The sequence below is a fragment of the Patella vulgata genome, chromosome 2 (assembly GCF_932274485.2).
Source record: "Patella vulgata chromosome 2, xgPatVulg1.2, whole genome shotgun sequence".
Classification (NCBI taxonomy): Eukaryota; Metazoa; Mollusca; class Gastropoda; family Patellidae; genus Patella; species Patella vulgata.
In genome coordinates this window covers 70,306,824-70,326,242 of record NC_065880.2, presented here as the reverse complement: position 1 = coordinate 70,326,242, position 19,419 = coordinate 70,306,824, and the positions used below count along the sequence as shown (strand labels likewise).

At 34.7% G+C, this 19,419-nt stretch overlaps 1 protein-coding gene across 2 annotated transcripts in view; it reads right to left on the bottom strand.

Moving 5' to 3' along the window:
• Window positions 1-19,419, bottom strand: part of LOC126810604 (synaptotagmin-17) — a 40,567-nt gene that overhangs the window by 5,188 nt on the left and 15,960 nt on the right. The window contains exons 1-3 of one of the 2 annotated variants that reach the window (XM_050535767.2): window positions 18,801-19,157; window positions 6,257-7,099; window positions 3,706-3,826 (exon numbers count right to left, since the gene is read on the bottom strand). In XM_050535767.2, coding sequence (XP_050391724.1) covers window positions 3,706-3,826; window positions 6,257-7,096 — 961 coding nt within the window. In that variant the 5' untranslated portion in view covers window positions 7,097-7,099; window positions 18,801-19,157. Of the gene's footprint in view, window positions 1-3,705; window positions 3,827-6,256; window positions 7,100-18,800; window positions 19,158-19,419 lie in introns of those variants that run through there. The other variant, XM_050535768.2, reaches the window with a different exon arrangement.

Below are 19,419 nucleotides of genomic sequence, written 5' to 3'. Positions count from 1 at the left end.
TGTTGGTTTTAACTGATTTGAGAGTTATTGCCTTTTATGACTTATAAAATCACATGGGCGATCCGTTGGCTAAAGTTATCTTCCGATTGATTTAAAAATGTGGTATTCTTTTGTTGGTGTCTACCTTTCCGCATATTATTGATATTGTTATTCACGGTAATACTTGTGGTCCCTTACAAAACAATTACATAGTTTGAATCTGCGTAAGGTGTGTTAATTCATATTTTTCATACGTTATTTTTATTTACTGTTACTACGTCATAATTAACCTTCATGGCCGTGACTTACAGATATATACCTTCAGTCCCGCTTATCATTTCTGTATATCTCCATTTAATTCTATAATTACTGAACAATGCTTAAAAATTACTTTCAGAAACCTGGTCTCCTCAATATGCAAAATTAAAAAATTTAAGACTTTGAAGTTTACGTATATCGATAAAACTCGTGTTAGATATAAACGATTTTGTGTTCGACTGTCGACAAGATAAACGAAAAGTGAAACTACAATGAGTAAGCAAAACAACTTCCGTATAATTTATTTTAGAAAGAACAATAATTTACCGAAATAACACATCAAATCAACCCAATCGAATCTTTGTATTTCCTAATGAAACATGTTTAGCTCCTTTAAGAGTGTATACGCGGTGCAGAGTATGCGTACACTGAAGCGGTCTTGGTGGTGACTGTCGTGCGCACTTTAAAATGTGCTATTCTAGAATACTCTATTTTTATTGTAGTTTTGAATCTATCAAACCTGGTGTTTCTATATACTGAAACAAAATATTGATAATTCGTAAATATTGTATTGTGAATATCTTTGAAATATACAATTTAATAAGGAAAAAAAAACATTTCTAATATTTTTGTTTTAGCGCAAATTATTATTATTTTTTTTTTAATATTTTTGACTTAGCGCATCAAAACATTTCTAATATATTTGGTTTATTACAAAAAGAGAAAATTTGATCTGTTGTAAAAATAATTAATGTTTTCTTGGCCTGAAAACAAATGCATTGATGTGGTATATAAAAAGTACAATGGAAGTGTATATAGCACCTGTAACATCGTGACACAACATGGAGCTATCGATTCCTGCTACGTAACCATAGTAACAAGCCTGTGGTCAGTTTATAGGTTATTTATGGCATGTACGTGGGCTGAAGTCACCAACATTTTGTGTCTAAATCAATTACTGTGGTGAAGGAAGCTTATTAGCGGGTACCGGTAGCTCATCGGTCTCAGTGGCCAAGAAGATTGGAGAGACGGGAAAGACTGAATGTCTCTGTTAATTCCTACACCTCTTGGTGACTAACTACAACTAAGCCAAGTTAATTACCTCACTGTCTGGCTGAGAAGGGCTTTTATTCTCTAGGCCAATTAGGGAAGTTGGTAATTATGCAATCCGAATGTCATGACCAGGATATTGGTCGTATAAGTCAAGCAGATGTTTTCGATTAAAATCTCAACAAAATAAACATCCATTACGCTTAACCTTGGAAATAATTCACAGAATATGGATATTAAAGCCTCAGAATATATATAAATGTATAATTCTACAGTTCAAGACAAGACCTTGTTATCCCAAACCATAGCAATAGAAATAAAAAAAATACTGATATTCCTTTACTTCCGTTTACAAGACTTTAAAATAATTTGAAATGCATAATAAAAAAAACAAATGAAAGTAATTTTGTGTTTGGGCAATATTGATATTTAAACAAATTTATTTTTTTAGGGAATGTTTAAATTCTAAAAAGCATTGATGACGTATGTTATACGTATGCGATTTCAAACAAAACTAGGTTTGGTCATTATAAAGGACAATATTGGTGTCAGCCATTATCACATATTATGTGATAGGACTGGTTAAACACATTCCACTGATATTTCGCTCGAAAGCGAAAATAATTGAATGTCACTTGTTTTTATTTTTTTCTATATTTGATAAAAACATGGTAATGTACGGATTTTTTTAGATTTTTTTAGTTTTCTCTTATCTAGTGACAGTCAATTATTTTTTTGAATTGTCAGATATCCTCTGCAGTCTCATATAACAACTTTTCGTCTTCGAAGGAATTATCAGTGAGCAGAAATTCGACCGTGTATATATTATCGCTCGTCACCTCATTCAGTTATATAGCGCGTGTTTCCATTTTTTGCGTCACTTCCGTTTCACCAAATCTTCGTTACGCATCTATCGTGGCAAATCTTTATGTTAAAATTATAATTGGAACGTGTTTAACCAGTTCTATCACAATGTGATAATGGCTGACACCAATATTGTTCTTTAATGGATATGCACAGGCCCAGGACTATTTACCACAGTGGGGAACGCTTAATGGTGGTCTCCGGACCAATTCTCTTGATTTGATAGTAGTACTCTTATTGGTTATTGCTTGCAATGTTCGTATTGCGTGTGTCTTATCCGCGGGCTTGGTTCATTGTTTTCTGTTACTGTTGTGTGGTTCTATTGTACTATTACAATTCTTAACAATGCACTTTAATAATGGACCCTGCTAAATTTTTGTTTTGTATAAGGGTGAAAACAAACAACACGTTTTGTAGATTATGGTTTCGAAATATACCAATGGGGATTTAAATGCCAAGGCCAATAAATCTCTAGTCAATGTAGACATTAAGAAGAATGATAACTAACAAATCATTAGTCTTTTTTGTTTTAAATCGGAAAGCTACATATTGCATTTTGGTGTCGCTTTGGAATGTGTTGGATTGTTTCCTTATTTTTTTTGTTTTGATTTGTTGTTTTATTTTATTATTTTTTTGTTTGTTTTTGTGGGGGCTTTTTTGTTTTGTTTTTTTGTTTAGGTTTTTGTTTTGTTTGCTTGGGATTTTGTTGTTGTTTTGGTTTTTGTTTGTTTGTTTTGTTTGTTTGGGTTTTTTGGGGTTTTTTTTTTTTTTTTGGGGGGGGGGGGTAATTTTGGTTGGATTTTTTAAATTATTATTGAAGGCGAGGAGCGTTGCATTAATGAGTAATATACATCAATCATAGTCAATGTCAACCGATTACATATGCTTGTATTCGTATTTCTTGTGGCATATAACAGATCATGACTCATGCTGGCATTACACACTGGTTTCTTTGGGTTGCATTCCTTATTGTTTTCAAATATGAGTGAAGTCTGTGTCACTACAGACCCGGGACTGTACAGCGCAGTGGACGCTTACGGCTAGCCCCCCGGATCCATTCACTTTTTTTGAATTGTTTGTCTGTTTGTGTTTTTCTGAGTATGATGTCTTGTCCGTGTATTTGTTTTTGTGTAAATTTTGTGCTGTACTTACTATTAGATTGTATCGTATTTAATCATAATGTCTCGTGTGCAAACAAAGCGTGATATACTAAAATAAAATCAAAAAACCAAAAGAAACGTGAATTAATTCCACTGTCTATTTTACGATTTAGATTTACTGCATGGTACTCTAAACATTAGATAGACCTATCTGTGATTACACACTCCTAGACTATGATTAAATATATAAGAGGATTTTATGATAAGAAGATTTTCTGGATAATATTATGGATTAGAAATTTTTAGTTCATGCATTATGAATCTTTGCATGTCGGTTGCGTCTGGTCAGGTCATTCCCAAAGATGGCGCTTTGGTTTTGCATAACAATCGCAGAAAGACCGTTTACAGCGCAATATATTTCTAGCTAAATAGAAATTATAAGTTTTCTACTAACCTGCACCTCCAACTAATTCAGACTGTAAGAGTTGTTTCCCTTTGATAATATCAACATTGAGTCTACCAGCACTGGGTAGGTAATTTAGGGAGAGTAAGATTTCCCCAAGATCCTGACGTTCCTGCAATTAAAATACTCCATAAGTAAGACACTATGTAAGAATTAAACAATGTTTAAAAAAACCAAATGGTAGCTGCAATACAAACATACAGCAAATTGCTAACCATGAGAAAACCAACCGTGCCTTAAACGAAATTATTGCTTAGTCTTGCAAGACAAAAGTCGAAGTTATTAAAAGTATATAGCGTATGTTTGGGTTTAGTTTCTGCTGAGTTCGGGACGTTGGTCTATTCTCTTTTCTTTTATACCAATACATTTGATAGATGTTAATGGAACCCTAACAGTTCTCCTCCCTACAGCTTAAAACACACGGTTTATTGTTAGGCAACCCACAATGCCGTAGAAATCACACTTGCACAGATTCTGGAGCCGCCATTTTCGAAGATCACATAATATTTTAGCTTGCATTGACCAAACAGAGATTGCTTGATGCCACAGCGATTAGTGTACGGTTATAGAGCGACGTCGCAATGACATGCACAGGGGCAGTTATTGTTTAGCAATTTCGGTAGAGATTAAAAATCGCTTACAAAATGACTGAGAAAATCGCCCGTGTGTGTTAGGTATTGCTAATTACGGAGACCCAATTCAGCACGGTGAAATATTAAATGAAATGATGTGTGGTCACGTAAAAACATTCTAGATATTAAAAGAATCCTTGTAGTAAGCGTAATATATAAGGCTTCAATCTGTATCTCCGTCATTGGGATTCATTTTATATTATTCATCTCCATAATATGATCTGTTTCATAAATCAAATGTTTTTAATAAGACGCCCATATGGCTTGAACAATGCAATATATGTCCTTCAAAATAACACATACCGATGTTTATGGAGGGCAAGTCACGACATAATTCTGACTTTTATTTTAACTTAGTTTTTAGTCGTTTTGATGGGACCCGCGGTCCCATGTCCACATTGACGTGCACGTAAAAGGACCTTTGTCAGTTGGAATTCGATATACTGTAAGAGTAGGCCGTAGTGCCGGTGTCCGAGCAAAAGTTCCCTCCTAGCACACTATGGCGTATGCCTGTCTGGATTAGCCCAGTCCATGCAGAACAGTGGGGCATTAAACCCAATTCCATTTTACTTTAACCTAGTATTAATAGTAGTGTTGATGTTCTTCCATAAATATGTAACTTACAATAAGTGGGCTAATTATTCGTGTAAAAATGCTGATTTATTAGATTTATTTTTTAAACACTGTAGTATTTCCGCTACACGATTATTATCAAAACAGATCGTGATTTATAGATATATCAGAAAGCTATTTTTGAAAAATTAATCTTCTTTGGCTGTCAAGAAAAAAATCAACTTCTGTAGTATATAATGTCTTCATGAATTTTCCATTATATACACATGTATTAAACAGAATCATGTCGTCAGGAATTTTCCATTATATATACATGTATTAAATAGACCAATTTCTTCAAAAAATAAATTGCGTCATGCATTTATTAAATAAAATGTTGACTTCACACGATTAAGATTTAAATCCGCCAAATATTATTATTTCTTTAGGAATTTGTCATAAATGTGGCTATCTAGATGTAGTGAGTTTCATTCACTAAAATATATTTCCGTTAACTCATTTTGGCTTTGGAAATTGTTCAGAATCGGACGGTTCTGTAACCTTACCGCCATTGGACCATTGGATTATCGAATACTGAGACTTCTAATCTGGCATCACCAAAGGAGTCGTCTGTCATTTCTAACAATAATATTCTTTTGAACTTTTATTCTGTTTTTTGCACTTTCGGTGTAAGAATGATAAAAGTGTATAATACGAATAACCGTGGTTAAGTTCAACACAGTCATCCATGTTTCAGTAATTCTCGTCATGGAGTCTAATCTATCACTGTTTGTAATGTCTTAAATACCAGCGGCAATACTTCTTTCTATGGACGACAAAAACTTTTAACATTGTATCTAGGTTAATTTGAAGTTATGAACAGATTAAGAACATCGCGTAATTAGCGGTACGAGGCCTACTTCCTTGATTTCTTTTCTTTTATCCCATACATTATCACTTAAGAGTTCTTAAATTATACAAGAAACTATTTGTTAATAAGACAAGGCATAATTCAATTACGTTTATAGCCTAATAATGAGATTTTTTATTCTGGTATAAAAACGACGATTTCTTAAGTAAATACATGACTAAAATGAGTGAAATGACATGAAATGTGATTTAACGTCCTCCTTTCTGCACCGACTGGGAAAATGAAGACGGGTTGACACCATGTGATGTACTACGCGGGAAATTTTCTCCGGACCACTACGCTACGGTCCAGTTTTTTTTCAAATTCCAAATACCAGGCGCTCTTTCTAGAATACCTAATAACACTTTTCTTTTAAGGAATCCACATGGCTAACAACTACTTAGTTATGGTAAAAGATGGTATAAATCACATTTTACAAGACACTTACCGGACTTCCGGGTATCAATGGTTTCCACATATGACCACCTTTAATCAAATTAACACTATTCAGGGGGAGATAAATCTGTCCTATAACACAGTGGCGCGAATATTTATCAAAGTCTTTTACTAAAATCTCTAACGTTCTCATTTGAACCTCTTTATACGAAACTTCGAACGAGAAATATTCGTTCCACATAGGATCTTGTGTTTTTCTCTGAACTGTCGTCTGTTGGGAATTCTTCTGATCAGGTAGAAGCGATATTTTACAGTAAGGGTTAGAATGAGACATGTCCTGTTTGTTCTCGTCTAAACAATATGGCGGCGGTAAATCTTTAGCCTCGATAATCTTAACTACTAAAGTCTTCGAGGAAACTTCATATTGAAGTCCAAAATGAATTTGACCCAATTGATACTGTGCCAATTTCTGCTCGTCAGTCAAACATGGCGATTCTTCCGGTAAAATCTCATACAAATCTCTTTGGAAATTTTCCACGCTTATTTCACTTTCACTGGGTAGTCGTCGCTTTGTCTTTGGCTGGACATTTTCTCTATTCGCCGTCCAAAACTCAATGGGTTTCATGTCAATAATTGGCGTCGTGTGGTATCTCTTATAATCAAGGGTTCCCGAAGATGACACGGAATCTGTTCGGGAGTTTTCGGAGTCGTTTCTTTCACGGAAACTTCTCAGACTTTCCGCGTTACTACTGGTAGAATCCAATATGGAATCACGGAAAGAATGTCGTATCTCAATCTTGTTTTCCTTTTTATCATCCTGGAAACAGCAATCACAACACTTTTTACAACCTTTTGTACAGAAAGCCTCAAGAATCTTCTCAAAATATCGCATCGTCTGAAAATAAAACAAAGTTAACACAACAATTATTTATAAATATTATCTAACAATTCAAATTATTATAATTTAAATCCATCGTTGTCCACAGGCCAAACGGCATTGGATTAAGTGATGAATTAAATTCGGACCTACAATGGAAATTACTTACAGAATCGAGACGGTCCAATTTAGACACGTCTCCTTAGTCTGAATATCTAAAAACTGTTTAATATTTTAGCAAATGCTTGCTTTTTGTAACGATGTCATTGCTTCTGGCACAACTGAGAGAACACAGTTTAGTATTGGCAACAACATTTATGTCAATAATCAGACCGTAAACTAACAAGTAACTGTTTGTAACATTAATAAATCACTGATCTCGATCATGAAAAATATGAAAATAATCAATATAAACGATATTATCGATTGCTGAAATCGATTAATCAATACATCTAAGGGTACATTTTATGTCTGATCTTATATACTATTCAAAAAAAGTAGGGGATATTTGATTTTGGGGGCATAATACTAAAATATGCAAATGACTACGAAAAAAGTCACTATAGAACCTAACAGAAGAAACATTTCCAGTTACATGTGACGCCCAAACGCACCAATAGCTACCGCATGGAATGCAGGTGATGCTTGGGATCATCATGGGGGTCCAACACAAGATTTACACGACTCTGACTTTGAATGTTACAGTCATTGTGGCATTGAATTCCAGGGTGGAAACATCAGTTTAATTTTTTTGGTGACCAGAAAACAAATTTTGATATGCGTCGGCTTACCCAAAATGAAAGGTTACGTGCCCTTGGCATGCTACAGATCGGCACAACACAGGCGGTTGTGGCGCGGACGATGAATGTTTCTCAGTCTGTCATAAGCAGGCTATGGTCCAGATACCGTGATACACAATCTGTACAGGACAGACCACGCTCAGGTCGACCAAGGGCGACAACTCAAGCCCAGGATCGATTTATCCGTACCTTGGCCTTGAGAAATCGTGTCATCACAGCAAATCAGATCAGCACTCGCCTTCAAACAGACACTGGTGTGAGAGTGAGTGGCCAGACGATTCGGAATCGACTGCATAGGGGTCACCTTCGCGCCCGACGTCCTCGCGTGATCCCTTGTTTGAGAGATCATCACATTCAGGCAAGACGTCGTTGGTGTAGGGATCGTCAACACTGGGATAATCGACGCTGGAGCAATGTGATGTTCTCAGATGAGTCAAGGTTCACTGTTGATTTTTTGGACAGACGTAGGAGGGTGTGGCGTCGTCGAAACGAGCGCTTCCAAGACGTTAACGTCATCAGACATGATCGATTTGGGGGTGGTTCTGTTATGGTGTGGGGAGGCATCACTGTTGCTGGAAGAACGGCTTTACATGTTGTTGCAGGGCGTGTTACAGACCAGTACTACCGGGACAACATCTTGGCAGTCCATGTCGTGCCGTTCGCACGACGTCATGGCCGCCGTTTCATCTTCCAGGATGACAACGCAAGATGTCACAGGGCCAGGATCGTTACAGGTTACCTCCAACAACAGAACATCACCACATTACCTTGGCCAGCACTGAGTCCCGACCTCTCCCCCATCGAGCATGTCTGGGACATGCTTGGACAGAGGTTACGTCAACGTCAACAACGTCCTGCCAATGTCCAAGAACTTGCTGCTGCGTTGCAACAGGAATGGGACAATCTGGACCAAAATGACCTTAGACGTCTCATTAGGAGTATGCCACGTCGGATCAATGCTTGTTTGGCAAACAGAGGAGGATTTACCCGTTACTGACTTGGTTGTGATGCTGTGGTAACTTTGCTGTTTGACCCCGGGTATCATTTTACCCTTATAATGGTCAGTCTGTGCCTTACTTAGTCTAACGATCATTTGGAATAAATCGATGAATGTGAACTTCATTTCATTTTGTCATTTGTTTCTTCGTCAGTTTCATTAGGTGACTTTAATAACACTTAAAAATCAAATTTCCCCTACTTTTTTTGAATAGTATATGATCATTTATCAACCTCATTAAACATCGATATTCAATTTCTAACCTTCGAGGTATGACCTGTTTTATTGTTTAATTACATGTACCTTAATTAAAGGTCAACTTTACGTATCGGTGGTCCCCTAAAGTAAATCACAGCTGGATCGACATTTGGCCTAGGAAAACATAATTTTAATACAAACCAGTAGGTCTATACATTAAATTACAGGTAGATTGATATGTCAAGCGCGTGTCGGTTCATAGAGGAAGGTCAAGCGTTGGACATGTTACATAACGGAACTATTTACAACTACATGTATTTGTTCAGTGTATATCTTTGACACGCGTTTGTGTGTATGTGGTTTTTTTTTAAGGCGCCCATATTTAACAACACAACATTGTGTTAGTTCTACGCACATTTGTGTTACATTACAAATCTTCAAATGGTCGAGGGGATTCATATAGCTTGGTTTCCTGCCCTACTTCAGAATTTGAATGAGTAAAAAATACCGTTGTGTTTAAATAGGTTTATCGTACAAAGACAAAACACATTTCTGTGGTTTTCCTGGTCTGGATGCCATAATATTTCGTACTTCAATTCACCACATTAGAAAAAAGTGGGACATTAAACCATTGTAACCTTGATCAAATCAAGTGCATTTGAAACACGGAAGTGGTTCGTGATTGATGAATATTGAATTAAAACAGAAGGAATTTGCAGAGTTATAGTTTCGTGGCCCATCAGTCACAATACCTTGAATAATTAGGAAGCAAATTAGGTTTTCAGCCTGATTAATTCATGAACACGCATCTCTCACGTAATTATTGAAAATGGACCAACAGACAAGATGTCGACTAATGGATGAAGCAGACGATTTGGAACCATATAACGACTCCTGAAATTTGAGGTCGATATGAGCGCGTGACTTATAGCGGTAAAAAGTGTCATTATGGTAATTGTTGAAATATTAACTTGTTGTTACCTAGGTAACGGGTTATTACGACAGTTAACACCTTATAAGCTAACTGGTAGTGCACGATATGCTGACATACCGCGCGTGACCGAAATGCAAAATGGAAGGTTAAGTATTTAGGTTGCAGCTCGAAGTTAATTGAAGACATGAACTGTTGCCTAATCAATGGACATATGTCGCGAGAAGCCTTCTGATCATTTAACGAAACGAATATTTAAATGAATACTGCAGAATATTAAATTCATTATTACCAGCTTGAAAGACTATTTTAACACGTGACCCATGTGACAATACTATTGACAATACTATAAATACAATCAATAAAATCACTATAATAGTATAAGTACTTCTTATTCGTAAAGCCACAATAAATGTTTAATTCAGTGAATTATGTTTTATATTTAGGGTATTAGTGACTAGTAATGTCAAATGCGTTATCATCTGGGGTTTGGGTTCTCTTTGTGTATATCAAGTTCGCTGTCACTGGGTTGTGGATCTGAGCTCCGAGCTGGTAATTTCACTCCCGTTATCAAATGATTCAGAGTCGATAGAGTCAAATCCTTTATCATTAGGGTTTCCAAATGCGAGCGGGTAACTAATCGATCATTGCAGTTAAGGTTTCATGGTCTCGCGTGGGTATTGTCCTGCACGTTATCGTTTTCTTTGAGGGTTTGTTTTTTGTTTTTTTTGTTTTGTTTTTTTTTGGGGGGGGGGGGGGATGGGGAGGGGGGAGGGGGTATATATCAGCCTTCCTTGTACATAGAAGGCTAAGCTGACATAGTATGCTAAAATGGGTTATTGCTTTTATAAATGGTTCCTACTTGTAGTCTTCAAAGAATGGTTTGGGTTCGTAATGCACACATCTGTTATGAATAAATTATTATTGGAACTGTTAGATTAATTATTTAAAGGCCGTAGCATGTTAAGATATGAGCATTGATGAAATATCACAATAATCGTAATAATCAGGAACATTTCACAGATAAAATAAAAATAGATGAGCAGGTGGATTTACATTGTTACAATTAACACGACATCTTCTTCGTCACGTCCATTGAATTACATCCAAATTAGATATGGGAATTTTAGTTTGCAGCTTAGCCAGATTTAAGATTTAGCCTACACGACATCTTCTTTAGTAGTTACAGGGTCATAACTTAACAAAATATAGCTTATATCTGCGCTAAGCCAACAACATGTTAGCTAAAGATCCTGGGACAGGTGGTCTAAGACGTGCGCTGTATATCTTAAGGTTCGCATTGGGTCAAGTGTCGAGGTTTCGATTAACCTCTCTCTCTCTCTCTCTCTCTCGTTTCTCGGTCGCCATTGAGATCTAACACCTTCGGCTTCTAAATTCTAAGCACGATGCCGGGTAAGTTTATTATTTTGTCGGATACCACTGATCGATATTTGCGATATTTGAAATCCTCCGCAAACTACAATTCCGTTAAGTATTTAAAAATTTCTCAAAATTGGGCATCAGCGCCCAGTTGTTGTGTAACAAAGTACTGTTTAACTTTCATCAAACTGAACGGTCATCTAGGTGTTTAGAACTTTATGATATATATAATATTGACCTTTTAACTCTGTATGCACTGTTCTTAAATCACGATTGTCTGTGTTGTAGTTAAACATGTAATTAATTCAATGTGTCATTTACGGGCTGCACATATGTGCAACACTCGGCAGGACTTCAAAGGAATATGCACTGGTCAGTAAGCATGCCATGACGAGATAAAAGAGACAATTGCATGTATAACCATGAGCTTATCTATGATCAGAAGGTATATAACTGAAGACAACTAGAAACGAACACAGACCGAGCAGAAGAGACAGAGACCGGCGTATGGACTCACCAGAGTTCAGCCGCTGCCTTGGCAGAGTGGCAGAATGGTGGATTTAATATTGTTAGATGTGTTCCTGACGTAGACTAGTTCTTTTATAGTTTAAGTACCTGTATTGCTATTGTAATTATGTAGATGTGTGATATTCTGTTCCCGTTGTAAATAAATGCTGTATTTACTAAACTGATATCTGTTATCACTAAAATAGTGTTACAGTTGGTCAAATCTTTGGACCGTCTCTTTATTGATAAGCCGAAAGATTTTCTTCCGTTGATATTTTCGTTTTGTTTTGTTAATCAAATGTTAAATAATCAATTTGAGTACATATAAGCGTGAAATATTCAGATATGATTAACGGCTTTTATACTTACAATCTACATCATTCAGTAAAATATCTTAAACGCCATAGATAAATAACCAAATAAGATTTACTTATGGTAATTTTAATCTTAAACAAAATATCAAGCAGATTACTAATTATGGAAAGAGATCAAATAATATAGAAACTATTCATGGAATATCTTGTCAAAAGGAAGTTATAAGCTATATTCGAACCATAGTAAATGTCTTAAATCGATGAATGGTGGATCAAAGAAATATAAGTCGTTAAAAGAATGTCAAATACGATATTTGATCATGTCAGTTCCACGTGAATAGATCGGTGGATTTCTTTTTCCTTTTTACGATTTTTTTTTTTTAAATAATTTGAATTCTAAGGGATATTTTAAAATTGCCTCTTGCATATTACTTTTCTTTAAATGGACAATAACACTCTTGCTGGCTTGAAAGCTCCAGAAAATAAATAATATCTATATCTCAGTACTAGATGTTTAAGTGTCCTACCTGTTGTGTAAATTATCCATTACATCCTATTTTACTTGTCCAGAGGGTTCGAAAATATTTTTAAATCGAAGTTTCATTTGAAAAGGTTTACGTTAGACGTTTCAAACCATTATGTTGAATTTTTCAAAATTTTTAAATAAGGTGTGTTAAGATGAAATTTGTATCATCAATTAATTGAAATATTCTAAAATAGTACAATTTGTTGACCAGAATAAAGATTGAGACATATTATTCAGTTACAACAAGAGTGGTATTGAGCCTTTAATGTATAGGAAATTAATGCCAGGTTAAGTTAAGAATGCAAAGAAGTTATGGCATATTAAATTTAGGTTCAATTCTGAAAACACAAAGCGACGAGAAGTAACATTATGTAGTCAATGTGGCAATTAATGGTGTACTGTGGCCAACTGTTACAGAATGCTATCGTCATGACGTAGCCTGTACAAAATTTGGACAGGGTATAAATAAATGTGTCTAACATTCTAGTCTTTTGGTCAATAGATATAATGTGACTATTAATTCAGACCACCTGGTATTTACGTGTTCAGATTGTTCTGTTTAAAATGTATTGTCAAAACACAAGAGAGATAAAACGGGTCTAAAACGGCAATAACATGGAGTTACACTAATCCTGTAATCTTTTATCACGAACAGATAGTTTTAAGTCCCTTCCAGCACGGAATCGCCATGGCCTTACAAAGTTTAAGTTTTCACATTAATGTAATTAGACATATTCTTAAATCGTTCATTTAAGGATACATTATGGAAGATTAGATAATAGTTAAGAACTAGATGATGTAAATGGAATATGCTGAAAATTTCTGTCAAATTGCCTCACTCTAAGCCGAGAAACCCTTATTTTAAAATCACTGTACCCTCGATTGTCATTGTTACCGCTGTCACGATGATTAACAAAGTCTCGATTATCCATTGTTGCGTTTAATCATCAACGGATTCAAATTCAATTAAAATCGGACACATAAGATGGCATCGAGAGTTGATTATGGTCTTTCCATGTTAATAAATGTCTAATTAATAGCTTAGATAACATTCCAGGCCCAAAGAAAGACCTGCTATAGACAGATTTACCTCTTTCATAATGTATGTTTAAGTAAAAGTATTATATTGAATTGTTTCAGTACAGTCATTTGAGCAATAATAGCGGGTTATAAGTCATTAAAAGAAATATATTATACACATTATACTCAAAGATTGGTAGGCCTTGGGTTTGTTGGGGTTTTTTGTTGGGTTTTTTTTTTGTTGGTTTTTTTGTTTTTATAAATTGAAAAAGAAAAACCTATAAAGTCTAATATGTATATTACAATGATGTACTGCGATATCACACTCAATGGAAGCGAGCTTTAAATCCCACGAATGAACGAACGACCGAATGAAGGTTCCATGTTGTGATACAAAGTACAAATGCTCAAAACGTTCCAACTATGTTAACATTTGAAATAGAGATTGGTATCAGAAATACTATGCCACTATGCCTCGTACACGATTTATGTCACTACTTTTTGTAAATTTAACGAGCCGAATCTACAAACAAATCTCGTAGTACAAGTCGGCTAATGTAGTCAATACATCATATTATATATCTTAACACTGTGGAAATGGATTAAATTTTAAAATTAGGTAATTCAGTTAATGTCAACCATGGAAATCTTCTTTCAAAAGTTAAACTCGCTTTTCATTAAACCACCATTATTATAATTTCAGTTATTTACGTATCCAATTATCAAGGGTTTAATGTATGAATTGGACAAACCTACTTATCTTAATGTCGTAAGTAATTCTTTATTAAAAGACTATTTATCTAATTTCATGTAATCTAACCCAAAGCGATTAATCAGTGCAATCAGGATAAACAGATTAAATTTAGATCATGATATCATGTGAAGACTAAAGTCTTCTTATGTTTATAAAAATATGAACTTTTTTTGTTTCCCTATTAAATGGAGGTTGATGGATGTGTTATGTTCGTGTTATGTTCGTGTTATTGCCATATTCATTTTACCCTAAGACATTTAACTTTAGACAGTTTCACATGACACGATTACTAGGTTTCAAAGATGAAATTGCTATACATCAATTTGATTTGGTTTTTCACAATTTTAAAGCAAAGGCAATTTTATCACTACTTATTCATTAAATATTTACATATTATAAAGATACAATATATTATAATTACAGGATCTGAAAACAAGATGGATGTAATATAAATTCATCTCCTCCTAAGGAATTATTTACGAAAATGTAAGACCATTGTTCGATGGACCGAATTGAAAAAGTATTGTCTTGTGAGGTGTTTCGAAATTTGTGTTTTTTTTAGACGATTGGGGTGGGGATACTTTACATGCCATCATAGAATAAAACAAAACATTCTGTTTTCAAAAATAAAACCAGACAATCAATAAAATGGTTAAAATCTTTTTGGGTTTGGTGTTCATTTATCGCAGCGCTACAAAAGGTTGACCCTACTTTAGATGTTCTAATTTAGTCCTCAAAAAGCACCATTTCTTCCCGAATAAAACTCATCTCGACTCCTGACCTAGAATCTTACAGGGATTACTTGGACAGACATTTAATTTTCTATATGTGAACGACACTTTCTTCGTTTATATAAATTCGATATACACATGCCATTTTCTTATATATATCTGCTACTTATATATGGTTACCACCTACGTTATTATTATGTACTGATATATCAATCAATAGTTGATACAAAATAAAACAGCCTTATATTCACAATAACCAGTATAACTACAACTTATCTCCCACTGGTCCTTCATTTTCATATTTTTAAAGTTAAGGTTTAAACAGTTTAAAAGTTATATAATGTAATTTCCTAAAAGAAACAAGAATTTCTAAAGTATTCCAATCGTTTTCAATTTATTTTTTGATATTCATGAGGATCGTTATACATTTTCAGAGTGCTGATTAGAATTCTGAGATCCTTGAGGAAGAAATGGGGTTAATCATCCCGGGATTGACGTCATCGTCGCTATAACACCGTTATTTAATGCTTTATAGGCTATACACTTAAAGTGGCTTTAGGTAAGATTAGATAAAGGGCTGAAAGTTCTCGCTATAATAGGTTGGGGTTTTTTAAAATAGATAATAAAAAGAGAATATGCTGAAAGTTTCAGTCAATTTACTTCACCTCGACTGTCATTAATACTGTTGTTACGATAATAAACAAAGTCTCGATTATCCATTTTTACGGTAACCGCACCGATCCCAAAACGTATTTAAATCACAGCCACCCGATGGCATCGAGGGTAAGTTAATTAATGTCTAATTAATAATTTATATAACACTTTAGGCCTAAAGAAATACCTGCAATAGACAGAGTTAGCTCTTGTATAATGCCTGTTTAATGAACTAATAACAACTATTAAAACTGTACTAATTACGCCTAAGAAAAAACAGGAAAAAGAAATTCTACGCACACTAAAGTTATTCCGTTGAGAGGGAGCCATCCTAGTTAGATTATTTCGGCACGCAGAAATCACCATTATTTCACTCAAACAACTTGATGAACACACAATACTAAATACACAAAAGCTCCAGGATTTTTTCAGTACTGCCAAATGTATTAATAATATTATTATTCTTTTTTTCGAGCTAAACGTCCGCTTCAATTTGGTATGTTTCTTCAATACTTCCCTGGCGGACCCGTCGTGAATGACAGGTATAGTCCGGCATAGGTTGGGAACAGGTAGGAGGGGTAGAAAAAAACTCACCTCTATTCATTAATGGCGATATCGTGCTTTTTTTTAGATACAGTGCACTAATAATTTTGCATTCTTTTCATTAACAGACGTTATAAATGAAGTCTGACATGTAGCCCATGTACATGTAGGTCACCATAACAGAAACCATACACATCGTTTTCTTCCAATCCATATCTAAGCATAGTTTTACGTGACGTCAAATTTTTTCTAGAAATCTTATACAGTTTAACCACCCAACCATGCATTATAAAGTTTAACCAGCTAACCATACATTATAAAGTTGAACCAGCTAACCATACATTATAAAGTTTAACCACCTAACCATACATTACAAAGTTGAACCAGCTAACCATGCATTATAAAGTTTAGCCACCTATAACCATACATTACAAAGTTTTTACCAGCTAACGATACATTATAAAGTTTAGCCACCTAACCATAGATTATGGGGTTGAACCACCTACAATACACCAGAAAATCTCCTAACCATACATTATAAAGTTTGGTCACCTGACCATACATTACAAAGTTTAACCACCGAGTCATGCATTATAAAGTTCAATCACCAAGTCACGCCTTAGAAAAATCACCTAGCCATTCAACTGAACTCCAAGATTCCAAGGTAATTCGCATACAGAATATTAACCCCCTGATTCAAAGGAGACTGGCGTCATGAGTTTATAAGATTATATAGCAACAATGGTGAATTGTAATACGCGTCTAGGATGGCCTAGAGCCAGCAGGTTCATTTCAATACAGAACTCTTTCCTGCAATCCTATTATAGAAAACATTAAGAAATATCAATGATGTATTGAGAAATATGAACTTAGATAATAAGGCTGTCATACGTCAATGGAACCAAGAACGTGTTATCAGGTATTAACAAGTCGTGTCAAGGAAAGAATCCAGTTGTCAAGGAAACTTTTTATATCATTAAAGTAAATGATAAGTGTCAAGAATCAAGATAATTCTATACCAATATTCTTATTGGTAATTGCAAAGAATGGGGTCAATTTTGTATTCAAATATAATAGTACCATAAAAGGTTATGAGAAGGTATTCTGAAAATAACAAGAATTCTTATACGTAAATGGACATAGATAAATGGACAAATTTCAGAGGTCGAATGTATGAACTAGTCTCTTGTGAAAAATGAATTAGCATAATATACTAAGTGATTTTGTCTTAAGAATAACTCATCTTTATCAAATCAAAGTTTATCAAATTTTCGAATGATAAAATGAAGAAATGAAGCGAAATGAAATGGGGTTTAACGTCCTACTTTTCTGCACCGACTGGGAAATAGGCAGATTTATTTCTTGCATAATGTATGTTTAATAATATAAAAAATTATAATCTAATGATCTTATGACTTTTTATAATGATTTATATGTCAAGAAAGAAATGTCATTGAAACATATCTTGATTGAAGTAATAAATCGTCGCATTTTCACGATATACTCAGAAAACGATGTGAATACAATTTAATCAAAAAACGATGTTGGGCAAATTTAATCGAAATTGTAATTCTAGTAAAATCTAAACAGTGTCCTACTACTATGCAATCAAAACATTGTAACAACATAGACCAGAAACCCTCTGCAAACGATATGTAATTCCAAAAATAATGTTTATTGCAAACGATATATCACCCAAAAATAATGTTTAATGCAAACGATATGTAATCCCCCAAAAAATGTTTAGTCGAGCAAATGATATGTAATCCAAAATAATGTATAGGGCAAACGATATGTAATCTAAAAATGATGTTTAGAGCAAACGATATATAATCCCAAAGGTCTTAAAACATTCATTGCAACAATTTTCAAAGGGTCCATTTATGAAATAATCTTCCAACGTCTTTTTAAACTGTCATGATCTTTGTTATTGTTTTTTCTCACGTGCTAGTAATTATTTTTACTCGAGTACAAAATTCGGTGTGATATCAAAGGAAGTAGAGAGAAAACGTACCCTGTCGCATAAGCGATCGACACCCTTCACTTGTTATAGCTAACTGTGTTTCAGAGCAGGTCTTTTCGAAAAGGACATTTCGGCAAATGACGTTTCGGCTTAGGATATTTCGACTACAGACGTTGCGGGCATAACATATAAACTTACATGATAAAAAAATTTCTATGCACAGAGGTAGAGAGGTTAAGGATGATCATGCATTTGTCAATGAAACGAGCAACCTGTTAACACAGTCTGGTCGAAATGACTTAACATTCGGGGAAAAAAAATCTCGGGGCACCGAATAAAATTTATGGACCTCTCCAATATACATACATGACTGTAAAAATGTGAAAAATTATTAATATTACCTTGTTAAATGCAAATGATGTTTTTCTTCCTTAAAAACAAGAAATTAAATCCGCATGCTATTCTTCAACACAGGTGAACAAAATACTTCATAAACACATCATACTAGCTTTTTAGAAAAAATAGTACTTAATCTACAAAAGAATGTACATCTGTCTACAAAAGCTGCTCTAGCTTCGATCAAAATAGTCACTCCGGGTCAAGCTAAGATAATTATATTCACTAAGGGACTCGCCTGTAACTGACCAATAGCAAATCGATAGGATCCTACTGTCAACCAAAATGTTTTCTTTGTTAAAAAAAAGGTCCAAATAAAACTAGTTTGAAATCTTGAAACAATTTTCGTGTTTGTTTTGTATCAAATGTATCAAGTACTGTGCAAAGACGTGTACACAGCTAGAAAACAATGATGTAAATAATGGCATTCAACGCGACGTACAGGTCTTTGTAGCAGTTGAGATGTTGACGTTCGAAAATCAATAATATGGCGGTGTGCTGAGAACTGCTGCAGCAGACGACGACATATCGGTCTGTGCACTTATATAACCTAGCCGTGTTATGGTATCGTCTGATATTGTTATATAGGTTCGTGGCAACAGAATTGTTGAATCTATAATGACT